We start from the raw sequence: 19,194 nt of genomic DNA, 5'->3' as shown, positions 1-19,194 counted from the left end.
TCTCCAGATGTTTTTGGCCTACAACTCCCATGATCTCTAGCTCACAGGACCAGTGGTCAGGGATGATGGGAGTTGTAGGCCAAAAACATCTGGGGACCCAAGGTTGAGAAAGGCTGAGCTAAGAGTTGATCTTGGAATTGGAAATTTTAGCAGTGGTGTTTAATCATGTCATTCCTGTCAGCAGTGAGTGGCAGACCCAACAAATTGTTGTGGGAAGCCCTAAGCCTCATGCAAACAGCGTCATAGATCTGAGATCTAAAGGAAGTTTCAGACACTGTACCTAGAATCATGCTGTCTTCTACGTCTGCACAGCTATGCATCCATGCAACACTAGCAGTAACAACAGAAAGATTGTGGTCGCTTCCAACTCTTCAGTTATGATTCTATGAAATGTACACGTTACAACATGGTTTGGGGCCCAGGCGTCTTTCTCAAACTTTCACATCAAATACTTCTATTGGACCTTATCTTCCTCTTGATCTATGTCTCTTTGAGTCACACTTGTCCTAAGAAACCCAGACAATTCAATTGGAAAAGCAGAGATTGTAAGAAAGAAGTATTTCTTTTTCTTAATAATTGTTCATTGTCATTGCACACTAACTACTGCCCAGTCCCTCAAGAACTTAATGACACGCCCAATTGCCAGTTTTCTTTATCTATAAGAAACATGGTTGATATTTTCAGATTGCTTATTGGCTGCAGAGAGGGAAAAGGAGGAGACACCTTTAAAAATCTGCCTATTTCCCTTCTATGACCATAATTTGAAACCAGCATAATTATCTGTATTTATTATATATTTGATTAATTCTACTCCTTCTACAGAGGTTTTAAGGGATTTTTCTATAGTTTAAACATAGTTATGTCTGCTCAGTGCATTTGAATGAATTGGTTTGCATTGGGTGCTTACATTATTAAAACAGCTTTATTGTTTCCTTTTCCTTTCTAGAAAATATTTTCTTCACTTTCTAAGCTCTTTTCATAACTGTGTTGTGACATTTTCCTTTCTGTGCTTGATAAACATGAACTTTCTGACATGCCATTATCATTTGGGAGATAACTATGCACAATTTATTTCAGCTCATAATTCAGTTTATTATACTGACACCACCTTTCTGCATATCAAAATGTGTTGTTGCATTTGGGATCACTCTTTACCCTCTTCGTGCAGCAATCAAACCTTACATTTTCACCTCTTAAGAGCACCAAAGCCTACTTTTCAAAAATTTCAATGCAACAGGAAAATCTGTGTGATGGGTGTGCTAAAAATACTTTGACCAAACCACATAATGAAAGAAAACTGGACCTTACCTTTGCTTGATCCTATTTAGATTGTTTCTAATTAATGTATTATTTTGGTTTATTTTTCTAAACTTCCCTTAAAAAATTCAGGGAAAGCTGGTTTATGCATTTAATAAATAATATTGCTACTAATGGACTGGTCATTATAACTGATTCTTATTTGAAAGAGAAGCCAGGGCAGCTTATTTTTAAATCATAAATGGAACCTATTTTGTGATTTTTAACACTTCTATTATCCAGATACTAGAGTTACCACAAAATATTGGATAACAAAAATTTGAAGGCAAATTTGGAGATTTCTGCTTAGGAAAAAAAGCTGAGAAATGATCATGAAATGCTAAGAGACTTTTGATAAGACTCTCAAAGCTTTCATGGGAAGAGAAGAATGGAGTTTTACAGACCCCTTAAGTTTATAGTGAATTCCTCCCAAGGTGATATCCAAGGTGAATATTCAAGATTTTGTCTTGGCTAAACTGCTGAGAGCTTTGGCAGGAAGACGAACATATTTTGATAAACCAGTACAATTTACCACCAGTTAGCTTTTATACCTCCATGTCATAAAAAAGGACATCCAAACCCAATATGTCCACTTTCAAATAATACTTCTGGTGCATCTTTAATCTTTGCTGCACCTTCACTTAAGTAGTAAGTGGTAAATGGTAATATGTGTAGAATTTGTTCTCTTGTCAGTTGCAACCCTTGAAATTAGTAGACGTCTAGTGAAGGAATGAGCTGGGCTCAGAAAAATTCATAATTACTAGATATACCAACAAAGCCTTGGGGGTTTGTTACACTAACCTCATAGAACATCACTATGAGCCCCTGATATATATTTTTTCTCCAGCTCGGATTGCGTTCTTATTTGCAGAAGAATTCCCAAGTTTACTCATCTTCTCGCCCAACCATCAGCCTGGCTTGATGTTCTAAATCCCATTTCCTCTTAACAACACTTACCTGGCTTGGACCATAGGGAGGGAAGTAGAGAGACCTGATAGTTCGCTCTCTCCTCCCTCTGGGACATTGACAGTGCCAGTGAATAAAGGACTCAGTGCCAGATCAGTCTGAGTAATAAAATCAGCTATTTATCCCCCCCCCCCTTTTTTTAAAGGAAACAGTGTATTATTTTCTGAGCCACTATAATTTAACATGGAGGGGAGAGGGTAAAGTTACCTATCACTAGTACCTGGGTTAATTAGAAGTCCATTTCACAATCCAGTCAGCCCTTTGGGTGAGGTTTAAACCATTATTATACTCTTTGACGGCTGCAGTCTAGAATATAGGTTAGAGGTAGTTAAGTCTACTTAAAATTTAAATTGATGGACCTTTTCTGTTCTGTATCTCCAGCACTGGCTACAAGGTGAATCTGATAGTTCTCCACCTATTCTGGAGTGACATACGTTTGTACTTGAAATACTTTTTACCTCAGAAATAATCCTCTGTTTTGGCAGTGCACATGAGTGTTGGTGTAGGTAAATAATCTCATTCTAGTGATGTGACATATAATCATACTTGAAGGATGTAATTACATTTACTTCACTATACTTGGAAGCAGGCAGCAGTTAATACATATATCAACAGAAACAAATCAGCATAGAAAAGAGGACAACATTTTTCCTCTACATCTAGACAAATCTGACATCATCTCTGATTCAGATGCCATGTATAAAAATAGCAAGTGTCACTGGTGTCTGAGGTATAAGAGAGAGACTGATGGGTGTCTCAGTAATTTGTTCTAAATACAGCAGCTGTTAAGTAGGCCGTATTTTAATTCAAGAATAAAGCAGTTCTGATAAATCAGAGGAATTTGCTGCAAAATTAAACGGCACCGTGGCACAAACAGTTTTCTGTCACTTATATATTTAACGGCTTTGCATATTCTTTTTTTAAAAAAATGCTATGCCATTACCATATTCTCTGCACATTTTATTTTTCCAGTGTGCAGAGAGATGTATATAGAAAGAGAAACAGATAGACAAAGAGGCACAAGGTCACATTGGTGATCTTGAGCCACTTGTTATTTCTCAGTTCAGCACACTTGTTTTGAGGGTAATAAAGGGAGAAGAACCTTGCACAGCATCCTGAGCTCCTAAAAGGAAAGGCTTGGTGAGATGGATAGGTAGATCTAAAAAGTCACAGACTTCCAGCTGCCAGAAAATTCCTTCAACACCAACTGGAGAATGGAGAAGGTCTCAGAAGAGAGGAATTGGTCTGGCTTGCTCCCTATCAGCCCACCCAAATGATTGCTTATCTATCTCACCTATTCACCCTAAAGCCTCTGAAAATGCAGAGCCTTGAATGAATTATCCAGATCCCATAAAAAGCTGAAATGTCAGGAACTGAACTGAACCGAACCATAACATCCATTAGCTTCCAGAATGACATTGGGATGGGGAAGATATTATGTAAACACCACTACATTAATGTGGAGTTGGGCTGGTCTGAACCCACATTTTACTCTCCTAGTCCTTTTTCCAGTTTAAATTGGAAATGGAGGATTTACTTGTCACCGGTTACACTTGGTTGAAAGTAGGCAAAATAATTCAGTGGAACAAGAACCATTCAATATTCCTAGGTAAATAAGTCGTCGACTGTTGTCTTTGGCAATACCAAACTAGGGATGGAATTTTCCACTGGGACGCGCATTGTAGATGTAAAATATATTTCCAACACTATTTTTTTTAAAAAATTCTGTAATCTCCGAGGCATACTCCCCTATCACAAGAGTATTAGTGTTTGCCCCATGCTTAGAAAACAATGTATCCCATCAGTTTTCTACTTGCCCCATGCTTTCTATGTACATGTCAGAGCAGTTTTGCCTTTGCCTCACTGATTTTTCCTAGAAAACCTGCTATTTGGTGATAAATCAGAGCAAATGGGAATCCACAGAAAACCCGATCGCCTTTTGCTCCAATTGAGTGCTAAATTGGCAGGACAAATGGAAGTATGGAAGAGCCCTTACTCCCACTATTCTCTCTAATGCGCCTGTTTACTCCCGTATATCTCTGTTCTACTCTTCTAAATTTTATGTAGAATTTAATTTTAGTATTTTGCATTTCTCCCCCCCCCCAATTAACTTTCCTCTCTATCCCCCATACTCTTTGACAGGTCTGTGAGACTTTGCTTTTTCCCCTGCATCTGTTTGATGATGGTGTCACCTGCCCTAAACCAATTGGACAGGGTGGGCTATGGTGTTAGAATGTGTTTTCAGATAAGATTGCTAAGTATTTTGTAACCCCGCCCCCTCTGTCTTATGGTAATAGGTGTACATATACAAAGCATCTGAATGGAACACACAAAGCCTATTTTAAAAGAAATATCACACAGATTAAAGCTTGGTTAGATAAATGAAGCTTTTGGAAATGGCATCTGTGTTTCCCATTAGGTAGCAGTTTACTATTCCCTATTCAGTCTCCACTGAGCATAATATACTTTTGGCCATGATTCTAAACACATTCTGTGCCAACAAAACAATACAGGTTTTAGAGTGCCAGTGGGCTTTAGCTCTTACAACTTGTTAACAATACATTCTTCTTTCTATACAAACTGTACAACTTTGCCTCTTAATCATACTTTGAAGAAAGTACCCATATTATAAAATTGAAACAGTACATTTCTCCCTCTCCCCTCATTTCTTAATTGAAACAGCCTCCCAGTGTTGGTGTTGAAACAAGTGTAAGATGCTATGCACCGGAATGTGCATTTGAGAAATGTTTATAGCACGCTCAATTTCACCAGGAAAAGTCTGCTGTCAATAGGATGGTGATTCATCTTCTGTGAAGTAATATTGGAAGGAAAGTGCTAATACTAAAGTGTCCTTGCTTCACAGCTGTGACTTGCCCCAGCATTGAGAGCCTGCTCTCAGAACATGTTGTCTGGAGACTGATTTCTGGGTCGGTGAATGAGTTTGGCGCACAAGTCATGCTGAGTTGCAGCCCTGGCTATTATTTAGAGGGTCAGAGACTCATGCTGTGTAAAACTAATGGAACATGGAGTGATGCTGATGAGAGACCAGTGTGCAAGGGTAAGAAACATTTATTTACACAGTGCTCAGTTCTGTCCAAAGATACAGCTTCTATTTTTCTACCAACACAACTTAAGTAAAGGAACTAATATCTGTTAATAGCTTTTCTGAAATATTTGAGGGCAATCCATCAAGAAGGTATGCAAACCTCGTTCAAATAAATGGGCCCTGCACCTAAACACGGCAAATGTAATCATACAGGGTTATATATAATGTCCTACTGCTGACAGGCAGTTCTTTCATCCAGCAGAGGTTTCTGTGGACAGAACATGAAGGTAGCCATTTTTGCTTAAAATTCCCCCTTGTGTGTCTCCTCCATCTGATCTAGTGGGTTGGTAGATCATTGAGAACAATGTGGGAGGAAGTGTGGAGGTTCTGCAGGAGAAATGAGGAATTTGTGCAAATTGCTTTCCTCTACAATCTGCTTATGGAAGCTGTTGCTGTATCGCGAATGGAAGGATTACACTGGAGATGGCCTGTTACAAAAAAAAAAGTTATGTTAATTTATTTTTGAGTGTAGTTATAGCAAATATTTATAAATATCTATGTCAGTTTGCTATGTCAGGGCCCTGTACACCAGTGTATACAAGATACATTTGGGCTCATACACTTTGAGTAGAGGGGGCAATTTCACATGCATTAAGAAATATACATGCATAACTGGTTTTTTTAAAAAATTGAAATGAACAAGGTAACTCTTGAGGATGTGAGAAAGGGCTTCATATGCAGATCAGATCTTCGCATCTGTAAGAGTAGTTTGTATTGTACATATGACATGCATCATTTAATTAAATGAATTATTTGTCCATTCTCAAGAGCCTTTATTCAAATAAATTCATGTATTCATTGTTCCTATTACAGATTAAATTAATTGTGAATGGTGCCCATCAATTACATTCAACTGTAATTAGACAAACAAGCTAATTAACCATGGATTATCTGAATACCGAAGTAATCCAGATCAGTCAAACATGAGCTGAGCAATCTATTTGATCTTCAGAAATTAAAATTCATTAAATATTTGAGGCTGTTAAACTATTTATTACTATGCTTCTGAAAGATAATATAATAAAAACACTACAGATTACATTATTCGTTATGTAAGCACAGAGTGCTATCATCGTATGTAGTCTGGGATCCAGAGAGTCACACAGCTGGTACTGTGCACACAGGGGATTTTGGATTTTGGAGGCTGCTGCTCAAGAACCACATGTCACAGAGCCAGTTATCTTTGAACCCGGAGGAAATTTCAAAAACTGAGTGTGACATGTGATGAAACAATCTACTGCACAAAATAAAAATTAAAAACCCAGTCGTCAATGCTTCCAAGTTTTCAGTCATGTGTAAAATAATCCTTTTGCACCTTGTAAAGCGTTGGCAAATAAAGCGTGGAAGGTGGTTTTGAGCTGCCGTACCAGAAAAGCTGGCATATCAGCATGGAGGTGAGAATGCACATTGTACCGCTTCCGTGCTGCTTAAATTGCCTCCAAGTCACAGTTACGCACAGAATCGCACTCCATCTATTGTTTCCATTACTTCATTGTTAATTGACTATGTTTCCTTTAGCGTGTTACTAAGCCCAGGTGTCTTCCAGTAGCTTTGTACATAATTGCTCGGGTCTTACTGTAAAGCAGGGGTGAAGAAGTTCAGGCCTGGGGGCTGAATAGTCTTCCAAGCCTCTTTGCATGGCCCTCAAGACTCCATGCCCTCAGGCCTTGCTTGTTTATTGACCATGCTTGGCATTATATTTGAGTGTTTTTGTCTGGCTGGAAGGTGTGTTTGAACTCTGACAATGCTTCTCTATTGCCTGGATGGAAGATATAGAAGGGGATATGAGGGTGTGGGGATGCGGGTGGTGCTGTGGGTTAAACCACAGAGCCTAGGACTTGCCGATCAGAAGGTCGGCGGTTCGAATCCCCGTGACGGGGTGAGCTCCCGTTGCTCGGTCCCTGCTCCTGCCAACCTAGCAGTTCGAAAGCACGTCAAAGTGCAAGTAGATAAATAGGTACCGCTCCGGCGGGAAGGTAAACGGCGTTTCCGTGCGCTGCTCTGGTTCGCCAGAAGCGACTTACCCGGAAGCTGTACGCCGGCTCCCTTGGCCAATAAAGCGAGATGAGCACCGCAACCCCAGAGTCGGTCACGACTGGACCTAATGGTCAGGGGTCCCTTTACCTTTACTATGAGGGTGTGAGTAAAAGCTAGCCCACTCAATCTATCAATGAATTAAGTAAGAAAAAGCAAGCAAACTATTTGAGACATCTGGATATTGCCTTAGAGAACTTACATTCAGTAGGCATGAACCTCTTGCTTTTCTTCCTCCCGTGCAAAGTATTGGAGCTCCCCGGGTCTTGAGGATTGGAAGTGGCCTCTAAGCTAAAGAGAAATGAGTGGTTTTGTGAGTGGGTTTGTTTCTCTGGGAGAACCCAGTCAGACGGATGGGGTACAAATAATAAATTATTATTAAAGTAGTAGAAGTATTCTCTGGGCCCCCAAATGACTCTAAGAGCCTCTTGCTGCTGCTGTACTGTAAGTACTTTATTTTCCTTTTTCAGTTATTTCCTGTGGCAGTCTTCCATCTCCACCAAATGGTAATAAGATTGGAACTCTGACCGTTTATGGAGCCACAGCAATATTCACCTGCAACACTGGCTATACCCTAGTTGGTTCTCATGTGCGTGAATGCCTAGTGAATGGACTTTGGAGTGGCACCGAAACTCAGTGTCTCGGTAAGTACAAATTGCAGCAGAAATATAAAACCCCAAAAGGCAAGTGTCATGTGAAGGATATGAGTTTAGTTTTGTAAATTTAGTTCACACGATTTCAGTAAATGGTATTGTTCGTACTAGTAACTTTGTGTTACTTTGTGTAACTTTGTGTCAGCTTGAGGCACTGATTTCTTGAGCACACATGGAAGGAAATATATTTATAAATAGGTTGGTATTTAAAGGGGATGTATTCTTTATTTATTACTCAAACATCTGAGAATTCCATTCTTAGCGGAATCCTTGGTAAGGATCTCAATTTATAGTATAGCACCCACTGTAAACTTTTCTTTTCCGGCTTTCTCCTAGAAGGCAAAAACTCTTTCCATATTGGCCTCAAACATTCTTTATTGAGACTGTTTTAAAGCCAGGTAGAATATGGGGACAAAGCAATCACAGGATCCCCAACAAGAAAATTTCACTGCACAGACACTGCACTACACTTTCACAGAGTAACAGGAAACCTCAGAGAAAACATAATCCCAAGGAACTGATGTTGTTTCTGGTTTCAAAATGGTGTCAACAAAAAATACAGAGCAAAAGGTGGTGTGTGTTTTTTTTGGTATGGATTATTTCTATCACTAAAGTTGGCATCTTCTAAAATCCATATTAATAAAACTACAGCCATTAGTATTCAAAGAGGAATTTCTTTATATTGAAAACTGAAATTATATATATATATATATATATATACACACACACACATACAGTTCAAATGCTCATTTCCAATTTTAACTTCACAAATCAGGAACTTGTCATTACCAGAGCATGTTACAGCTCAGAAGTTAGATTTTTGAGTCTGACCTCTTGCCCCTACTGCTTTGATATTAATATTTTCTGCCTCAAAATTAATTGCAGTTGTCACTCATTTCAGTTTGAATGTATAGCTCACAAAGTGGTTGTTTAGATTTCAGTGGTGAGTAATTTAATGAGAGAGAAATCTGAGCACATTCAAGCATTACTCAATATATACCCAGCCGATACACTTAAGAGTTATTTTATGAAATAGTGCTAATATGTGTGTGCTCAGGAATTACAGGTACATATTTGCAACCATTTTAATAGAAAACATTTTGTGCAGTCCTATGCACTATTGCCCTCCATCAAAGTACCATTTAAATCAATGGGGTCTGTGCATGCTGTTCTGACTTTGCACTAATCTATAGTCTGTTACTGTCAATTGGAATTTTGTCAAGTGATTTTTATAACATTTTATATCCTAATAGAAGTTCTGGGATATTTTTTTATTACCTCGTGCATGCATAAATGAACAGAAGTCCTAATATTTAAAGCAATTATGCACTATAAACTCTATAAGGGTATGCACTGTAGATCCTGCTACAAGCTCCATCTGGTACGCAGGCTGAGACCCTACCTGTCTGCGGACTGCCTCGCCAGAGTGGTGCATGCTCTAGTTATCTCCTGCTTGGACTACTGCAATGCACTCTATGTGTGGCTACCTTTGAAGGTGACCCAGAAACTACAACTAATCCAGAATGTGGCAGCTATACTGGTGACTGGGAGCAGCCACCGAGGCCACATAACACCTGTCTTGAAAGACCTACATTGGCTCCCAGTACATTTCCAAGCACAATTCAAAGTGTTGGTGCTGACCTCAGTCCAGTATACCTGACGGAGCGTCTCCACCCCCATCGTTCTGCCCAGACACTGAGGTCCAGTGCCAAGGGCCTTCTGGCGGTTCCCTCGCTGCGAGAAGCCAAGTTACAGGGAACCAGGCAGAGGGCCTTCTCGGTAGTGGCACCCGCCCTGTGGAACGCCCTCCCACCAGATGTCAAAGAAAAAAACAACTACCAGACTTTGAGAAGACATCTGAAGGCAGCCCTGTTTAGGGAAGCTGCTAATGTTTAATAGACTATTGTATTTTAATATTTTGTTGGAAGCCGCCCAGAGTGGCCAGATGGGTGGGGTATAAATATATTATTATTATTACTATTATTATTATTATTATTATTATTATTATTATTATTATTATCATCATTATCATTATCATTATTATTATTACTACCACTACCACTATCACTACCACTATTACTACTATTATTATTATGGGGAAGCCTTGCATAAACACAGGTATTTATAGGCATAGATAATTTTCACACAAAAAGCTTTTTTTGACCCTCCAGATGTTGCTGATCTACAGCTCACATCATTGATACTTGCCCTGTACCTGCCCTACTTAACCAATGAGTGGCTGTCTTCCATTACATTCCTTAATTGTGTTGTGAGTTCTCGCTGCCTTGCATACACAGAGAGAAATGACAGAACCAAAAACTTCTTCTGGAGTCTGGTCTACTCGGGTAATTTCTAAGGAATTAAGTAGTCTACCAGGAAAAAATTTATTTCTAAAGTAATGTACTGTGCCATGTTTCCAATCAATTCCACCTTATCTAGCTTGCCCCCCCCCATCTCTTATGCATACTTATGTAATAAGCCTCAAAAAAGAATGATTAGATTGACATACAGTGTTTAATACTGAACACATGTACTTTCCCTCTTTGCTAGAACACAATGTAAAATTAAAACTCCACCCCAGTTGCTTTTCTGTAGTGTTTTATGAATGTGGATAAATGCATTAATAATGGGAGGAAGAGACATGAATGAATTGAAGACTATGAGAAACTGCACATGCAAAGCTGTCTTTGCAACATTTAGAAATACAGTAAAAAGTGGAACAATGAGGGTTTCTTGTTGCAACTGTTCCAAGACCATGTAATATGGAACACCAAAAGCCAGTGGGAAACTCAGATAAGGAGAAGTTTGGAAGCATCCTTAAAGTTTGGAAGCTCTCCACCCTACTCCCTATTGCAAAGTTTCCAAAATATGTTTATTATTCACCAGCTCATTCTGCTGTCTTTTCATGCTTTGCTTTCAAATACCTATAGGATGCCCAACACTGCCATTGTGCTTGTGGCTTTTGATCTAACAGAAGTATCCACTAATATAAGAAAATGGTTTTCTCCAATTTCGCCTTCTCACTGTAGTGGCCTCCACATATACCCCCCTCCAAAAAAAACTATTCCAGAGTGTTGGTGACCCCTCCAGAATAGTGTAAACAGTGTATGTTTACAGAACTTTTTTAAAGGGAGGTTAGTCCATGTATGTTGCTTTGGTGTAAATGTTTAATTATTGCAGTGCACTAATATCGAACCAGTCCATCATTTTATCTCCAGAAAAATCCTGAAAGCACGGTTTATAACAATAGATTTCCAACAGCCTCTTTAATATACTTAGGGCTAATTTGGCTTGATTGGAAGATTACATATATTTGGTGTTTTATTGCCTTGCTTCTTAAGTTCATCAGCTGTAAGGGTGTTTAATTTAACTAGGTTCAAAATGACAGGAAATCATTACATCCATCAAGTGACATGCTCTGTAAACGAAATGAATCACATGGAACATGCACATGGCTGTTAAGGTTCCTTCAGAAACAAACAATAATGGCAAGTTCCAAGTTAGTACCCTTCAGCCAACCTGAGATCTCCTATGTTTTAATAAATCTGACTTCAATTAATAGCTGTTGCATTTCAGCTTCTCATTTTCACGTCTGCAGGAACAACAACAAAAAAAATCAATATAGGATTATCCGGGCTTAGCATCAACAAATGTACCTTTGTTTCCATAGAGCTGAATATCAGGATACATATGACAGTGCTCGCAATTCACTGTGTGTGTTTAGCAATCTATGCTCCCCGTTTCCCAAATTTCTACTTTGCCCAAGCAGCACAGATGTGGGAATAGGGCAGTTTCACAGCCGCCTCAACATGAGGAATCTCTCATGCAGAAGCCTGGATTATTTCTTTCAATTAATTCGCAAGCTGGAAGAAAGTGCATCTACCGTTGTCACGGCCAGTTGCAGAACAGCCTTGCAATCTGCACCAAGGGGCCAAGCTTCAGCTTTTTAATAAATTCATAAGAGCATGTTTGTTGAAGAGTGGACTGTAAATAAAGGACAACTGAATCAATAGCAATGTTTTTCAGTTTTGCAGATATACCTCGCGGGGTGCTGAGGGCTTAAGGCAATGTTTTTGTTTAACATTATTCTTGTTGACGATGGACTGCTATGTGAGCTGAAAGTGAAGTTTGTGTTCTTTTCTTCTGTTCCCTCCCACCCTCTTATTCTAGCTGGACACTGTGGTTCTCCAGATCCTATTGTAAATGGCCACATTAGTGGAGACGGCTTCAGTTATCGCGACACTGTGGTGTACCAATGTAACCCTGGTTTTCGACTTGTCGGCACGTCTGTTCGGATATGCTTGCAAGACCACAAATGGTCTGGGCAAACACCAGTTTGTGTCTGTAAGTACCACTTTCCCCAGTGATCTATTCTTCTCTAAGTAATAGCAAGCTGATCAGCTCTTAGACGGGTAAGAATGATTAACAGTAGCTGGTAGAAAAGGTTATGTACACATAACTGCCTTCAAATGCAGCTGGGTGTCCCCCCCCCCTCCCTGAATTCAGATTGCAGTTGGTTTGGGGGGGGGCATCAAAATGCAGTATTTAATAAAAAGCAACAGGACAGGTGTGGATTGTGATTAATGGGTCCACTGCTTCCCAACCCAGTGGTGGGAGTGTTGGGATTCACAGAATGCTGTGTGAGATAGTAAGTCTGCAGGCTTGAGTTTGCTAGCTGATACAACTGACTGATGTAATCAGCCTGCAATAATTTCTATGAAAGTGCTGGGTCAGAAAGACTCAGCAGTAATGTGCTGTCAGTTGATTGGCTGTCATTGGTTTAAAGGGGAAACCTGTCCAGCAGTAAGTGGGTGGTGTAGAAGAGTGTGGTCAGAGAGAGAGAGAGAGAGAGATAGAAAGGTCTTCCTGTTTGCCTTAAGGTGCAGCCAGTTTGCCTTAAGGTGCAGTACTCTGTTTGACTGTATGAACTGCTCGTGTATTATAGCCTGTAGATTTTTGTGTATATATAGCTCACAATAAATGTACTGCACTGCACTGAAGAACCTGGAACTCTGAGCATTTCTGCCAAAGCACCACGGAGAATTCGCAACAGGGAGTGCACTGGGATTCAGAGTACAGTAAATGGGAGTGGGTGTACACAGCACAAATCCAAGCTCAGCTTTGCATGATAGTATTGGTTGATGCTGCTGCTTTAGCACCAGACTTGGAAGCAGTATCATCAGTCTCTTGCCCAAGCATGTGGCCTGAAGTCTTAACCCTGATGTCTATTCCTGTGCTCTCCTGCAATGCAGAGTCAACAGCATGTGAGTAGGCTGCTAAATGTACCTATTACCATAATTCCAAAATGTCTTATGAGAATTGGACAGGGTTGTTGTTTTTTTTGGAACTAGCAGGAACTATGAGCTAGAAGAGCCAAGTCCAAATCCTGGCTTACACATACACTTAATGGGCAACGCACACCGTGCCCATCATACTGTAGGGTTCATAGCACTAAACTGCCTTACGTGTTTGTTGTATGGCTTGCTGGAATAATGTATGCTAAGTACTCAGAGTGCTATACTTTTTAATGTCTTGTAAAACACATGTAATGCTCATCATTGGTTTAGAGACTACCGTAGCAGGATTATATCATAGAACTATAATAGGTTTGAATGATAGACATTTTAATAATAATAAATTTTTATTTCTATCCCACCCTCCCCAGCCGGAGCTGGGCTCAGAGTGGCTAACATCATATAAATAATACAATATATTATTTATATGCTGTTATATTTTAAGACTAGAGCATGATTTAAACTTGGTATCTTGCTCTTTTAAAAACTGTTGCTTCCATGATTTTGTGTAATTTTTATGTATGTCAGTGCATATTTTTTTAAAAAAGTACTTAATTCAGTAAAATATGTTTTAGTTTACCAGTGTATATGTTCCTCATTTTGTGTATAAACCAGGAAGGCTAAATATTAAGCTTCTTGATGATATTTGAGAAACTAAACCAATAACCATATAAGTGTTGGTTTTAGAATCTTGGAGATAAATATGTAAAACTGTTGGAACAGGTGTGTTCTTACCGTAGTAATGTAAATGATACAATTATCCTGAGCTTGAAAAGCTTAGGTAAACCCGGTCCAAATCTAGCTCCGATTCTGTGTACTTGTTCCACGGCGCCTTTTCTACAGTTGCCACTGTAGAAAAAGGGCATTCCATGTTAGGAGCAGGATTGTAAATAAAACTACCGATATCAACATGTCATTGTATGATTTCTATGGTGCAACTGCATTTCAAATGCCTCACACTGATAACCACATTTTACTGGTGCCATAACCTGGCTATAGCCAGGCCTTGTTGAATAATTTTATCACATTGAACTCAGTTACGGCAGTTTTTAAATGTGAGCTGTAACAACATTATTGTAAACACCTTAATATTGCAAATAATATGCAGCTGTTGCATAAAGGCTACTACGGAAAGAGGGAACAGAAGAATATTGCAGTTGCCATATTTTTCTGATATGCCTTTACTTGCAAACACAACAATTGCAGAGTGTTGATCTGTCAAGAGGTTGGCAATGTGTGACAACAATAATGATGATGTGGTAAGACAAGACACAAGGGCTGAGACCTTTTGTTTCTGGAAGGCATCACAAAAAACAGCATCTGTCAAGAGTAATGAGGGGTGTAAACCGGAACTGACTGAGTGGAATATGCATTTGCCGAAAAGGACAATAATCTAAATACAAGCATCCTTCACTATCGCAATTTTTACAGACAACCTCAATTTTGCATTGCAACAGCATACCACATATAATCTCTTCTGGCATCTCATTGAATTGTAGGATTCATGGTGAAGAAAGTGTCAGGTAACAAAACCCTTAATATGTTATTAGGCAAATTCAGATCACTCAGGAGGACAGATCACTCAGCAGCTATCAGTTATGAAAGCTAAAGATGGAACCTCCATATTGCAAGGCAATATGCCTCTGTTTTCTAGTTTACCACCACAAACAGGATATAAATATCATTATCATATCTGCTTGTTCTCCTGGACAGAGACTTTTCGTTACATATTTAAAGCATTCCTAATTTCTTGTAGTTTTAAGAAATAGTCTACTTTTAGAATTCATTTCCTTTAAAAAATAGCTCTTACTATGCTGGGGAGTATACTAGGGATAAGCCCTTTGAGATGCACAACTACACACACAAGGAGGAAAAGTTGTTAGATTTCCAAGTCTACACAACTTGTAAACCACCAAACCCAACACAACCCACCAGCCATGTATGGCAGGCAACCAGAAGTTCTTGTTTTTGTTGTCTGTTTGGAACTATAAAAATGGCAGGGGGTGTCAAACATCCAGCACAAATAATAATATGCCCTCAAGGTAGGAACTATGCTGCTTATATGCTCTGTATAGCACCTAGTATGGTGTTGGCACCATATTTATATCACATAGATAGTGGTGATTGTGGTGAAGCGAAAGACAATGTTGAACTTTAGTCTTGTGGCTGTGTTTAACTCTTGTGAACTGTATTTGCTAGATGATGACTTAATAGCTGTCTCCTTGCGACCCCTCACAGATAGGGAGAACCACCACTATGGTTTATCATTTTTTGTTTTCCCATTATAAAAATTAAGGTTGTTATACGTACAGCGCCCACATAGAGTCTCATCAGTTTCACCCAAATGAGTCCTACATGTTGATTTTCTTCCGGGGGAGGGGCAGGGAGCCATCACACGTCGACTATCAATAAATTGGATTTCTGATAACTTTTGTTCAACCACCATTTATGGCAGTAAAAAACCCAAAAAAAATGGCATGATCTGCTAACTTCCATTTTTCACATTTCAGCCTTGGCAATACAGTCTGAGCTCAATTACTATCAGTTGTTTGTTTCTTTGTTTTTAAAAATGCTATGCCTCCTTAAATATATTGCCCATCAGTGCAGGCTATATTGTATTCTAGATCCCTTTGTTCACTCATATGGAGTTCCTGTGTGTATCAGCTTCCGCTTTAGTTGGGCGCAGCCGTTCTATTAATATTTTCCTGATTCCTCCTTGATGGGGAAGCCATTGCAAATGGGGTTGTTCTGTGTGTGCATTTAACCCCTCCGCCCGCAACGTATTTTCTGGATCGAAGCACCAGAGTGCATAACTCGTTTATGTTCTCGACATGCCCTTCCCAAAAGTTTGTAATCTGTTCTGTGTTTCCTTTCAAAAGCAATCACGTGTGGCCACCCCGGAAACCCCGCTCACGGAATGACCAATGGCAGTGAGTTCAATCTGAACGACGTTGTGAACTTCACCTGCAATACTGGATATTTGCTTCAGGGCGCCTCCCAAGCACAGTGCCGGAGCAATGGGCAGTGGAGCAGCTCCTTACCTACATGCCGAGGTAAGATTTTTTTATTTTTTATTTTTAAAAATGTAAAGCTGCTCTTCCTTGATAGTATGATGCAATTGGAACCCTTCCAGTCATTTTGGAAATTTGTAACTGGAAGAATTATTTCCTTTGGAGAAGTCTAACCTATTTGAAAATAAGCTGTTGCTGCTTCTACAACTGCTTCTACTTCTATCCAACCCCACCCCGCCCCCATCAACCTATCGCCATCTTACAGATTGTGGGCAGATATCACCATTTAATTAATAATAATTGTGCAGGTGCTAATTTGGTACAGTGGTACCTCGGGTTACGAACAGCCTAGTTAATGAACTGTTTGGATTACGAACCAAGGTACCACTGTATATAAACAGTATTGTCATTGGGAAATGCTAAGCAAGGTCAAACTTCCTCCATTGAGTAAGCAAATAGAAGCTGCTAATTTTGACAAATTTAGCTATTTAGTTAAGCTTTAATGCTGCTGGGTGAATTCAAGACAGGATGGCACATTTCAGAGAGCAGAGTTGTTATTTAAAATGTCATCTCTGAGCTGCGGTCATGCGCATACCTCCACAAAGTCTAGTAGTCTGGTGTAGACGGCCTCGGCCCAGTATAACTGAAGGAGCGTCTCCACCCACATCTTTCTGCCCGGACGCTGAGGTCCAGCGCCAAGGGCCTTCTGGCGGTTCCCTCATTGCGAGAAGCAAAGCTACAGGGAACCAGGCAGAGGGCCTTCTCGGTAGTGGCGCCCGCCCTGTGGAACACCCTCCCATCAGATGTCAAAGAGATAAACAACTACCTGACATTCAGAAGACATCTTAAGGCAGCCCTGTTCAGGGAAGTTTTTAATGTATGACATATTAGTGTATTTTTGGTCTTTGTGGAAGCCGCCCAGAGTGGCTGGGAAAACCCAGCCAGATGGGCGGGGTACAAATAATAAATTAGTAGTAGAGAAAATTGTTGTGTGTGTTATAGGGTTTTTCCAGATGAGGGCTTAATTTGCAGGAAGGTTGCTGAGATATCACAAATAGCTTATGCACAATAGTGTGCTTTCTTTTTACTCAGAAATTGTAAATCTGGATTAAATTGGGGAGGCATTTTGGTGCCGATGGTGTTGTTTGGGCATTGTAAAACTTGCATGCATGGGGAGTACTAATATCACAGTAAACACACATCTGGAAGCCTCTGTAGTGTATATTTGGAGACAATACTCTTTTGTAGTAGCACCATGTTCCTTGCAACCTGTATAAAAGACAGCAAGCCCTCATATAGGTATAAAATCAGGCACATACCAGTAATTGCAACTTAGAACGCCACCTGGCTGGTGCATACAATCCAGAAAATATTTTCTGTAATACCTAGCTCATAAGCTAATTTTAAATCTTTATGGGTTTACCAGTTGTTGCAAACCATTTGGATATTTTTTTTAAAAATGAAATTGTAGTATACAAATGTTTTAATAAAAATAAATAATACACAGATAACTAAATAGACGCATCAAGTGCTAACGTTCAATATGCATTCATAAGAGAGAATTCCCGTCTGTACAAGTATTTAAATAGGGAAGGGATATAGTGGTGGTTAATGAGTAAATATGGGTAAATATGAAGGGTTTGTGAGGATCAACTCCTTTGCTTCCCTGTTCCTTAGCATAAGGGCAACAGTGCTGAGTTTCACCAGGTACCAAGGCTCAAAAGAACAATAATATTTGACTTTGGCATCAAGGGTTTGAATCCATGCAAAATGAGGTTCGAGTGTCAACAGGGCAGATTTAAATGTCCTTCTTTCTTTATTTCTCAACAGACTAAATTCAGATTGCCTGCATTTATTTCCTATGTAACTCTTTGCACCTGTCATTGAGAGAAAGCAATCTCCTTCTCTCTTGCCTTGATTTACAACTGGGTCCCTTGGGTGAAGGGCAATCAGGGAAATCAGCTAGTACAGCTCTATATTTGAAGCAGCTTAAATTGAGGCCACAATTCATTCATTCTTTTCCCCCCGGTAGCCTTAAATATATATGTATATGTAAAGAGAAGTGCTTTGTCCCTTAGAATTAAAGGTATATTTCATACAGTTGTGGGAGTATCTTCTCTCCTGATTTTTGCCACTCACTCAATTTAGGTGTGGGGCAGGGTTGGCAAGGTATCCTTGGGATGAATGTGAAAGTTCCCCAGTTCCCCAAAACTAATTATAGTGGGCTACTTCTATGTATGAGTAGGAACTACCCACAAAGCCAGAGCTGGGCTTCTTTAATTGGCAGGTCAATATCATTGCAATCTGCAGTTATGACAATTAAAAGCTGGCGAGTGAAATAAAACGCAGAGCAAAAACCATTTACAGTGGTACTTCAGTTTACGAACTTAATCCGTTCCAGAAGTCCGTTCTTAAACCAAAACCGTTCTTAAACCGGGGCATGCTTTCCCTAATGAGGCCTCCCGCCACCGGTGCCCTTCCACCATTCGGATTTCGTTCTTAGACCGAGGTAAAGTTCTCAAACTGGAACACTATTTCCAGTTTTGCAGAGTTCATAAACTGAATTGTTCTTAAACTGGACTGTTCTTAAACCAAGGTTCCACTTTAGTTGGGTAGGCTTCTTTCTCATTTAACAACTTAAGTTAAACAAGTCAATTGAAAAAGTTTACATATTGCAGCCTGACAGTCACTAATGTTATGAGAGTTCCCCCTGGTATAGGGATAAAATTACCAGATGAATATGAGTAATAGTCACAAAAAGGTGAAGCTGGTGGTTCACTGGGGAAGTTATCTGTGTGTGTATGCCAAGCCATAAGCAGTTTGTGAGAACAGCT

At 39.6% G+C, this 19,194-nt stretch overlaps 1 protein-coding gene across 2 annotated transcripts in view; it reads left to right on the top strand.

Annotated features, from left to right (window-relative positions):
* CSMD1 (CUB and Sushi multiple domains 1) overlaps positions 1-19,194 on the top strand; it is a 949,519-nt gene that overhangs the window by 887,106 nt on the left and 43,219 nt on the right. For both annotated transcript variants that reach the window (XM_053380819.1, XM_053380818.1), the window contains exons 51-54: positions 5,126-5,320; positions 7,873-8,046; positions 12,226-12,399; positions 16,229-16,402. In XM_053380819.1, coding sequence (XP_053236794.1) covers positions 5,126-5,320; positions 7,873-8,046; positions 12,226-12,399; positions 16,229-16,402 — 717 coding nt within the window. The remainder of the gene's footprint in view (positions 1-5,125; positions 5,321-7,872; positions 8,047-12,225; positions 12,400-16,228; positions 16,403-19,194) is intronic.

The sequence above is a fragment of the Podarcis raffonei genome, chromosome 3 (assembly GCF_027172205.1).
Source record: "Podarcis raffonei isolate rPodRaf1 chromosome 3, rPodRaf1.pri, whole genome shotgun sequence".
NCBI classification, from domain to species: domain Eukaryota; kingdom Metazoa; phylum Chordata; class Lepidosauria; order Squamata; family Lacertidae; genus Podarcis; species Podarcis raffonei.
Note: the sequence above shows the minus strand (reverse complement) of the source record. Positions and strands in the feature narration are given on the sequence as shown.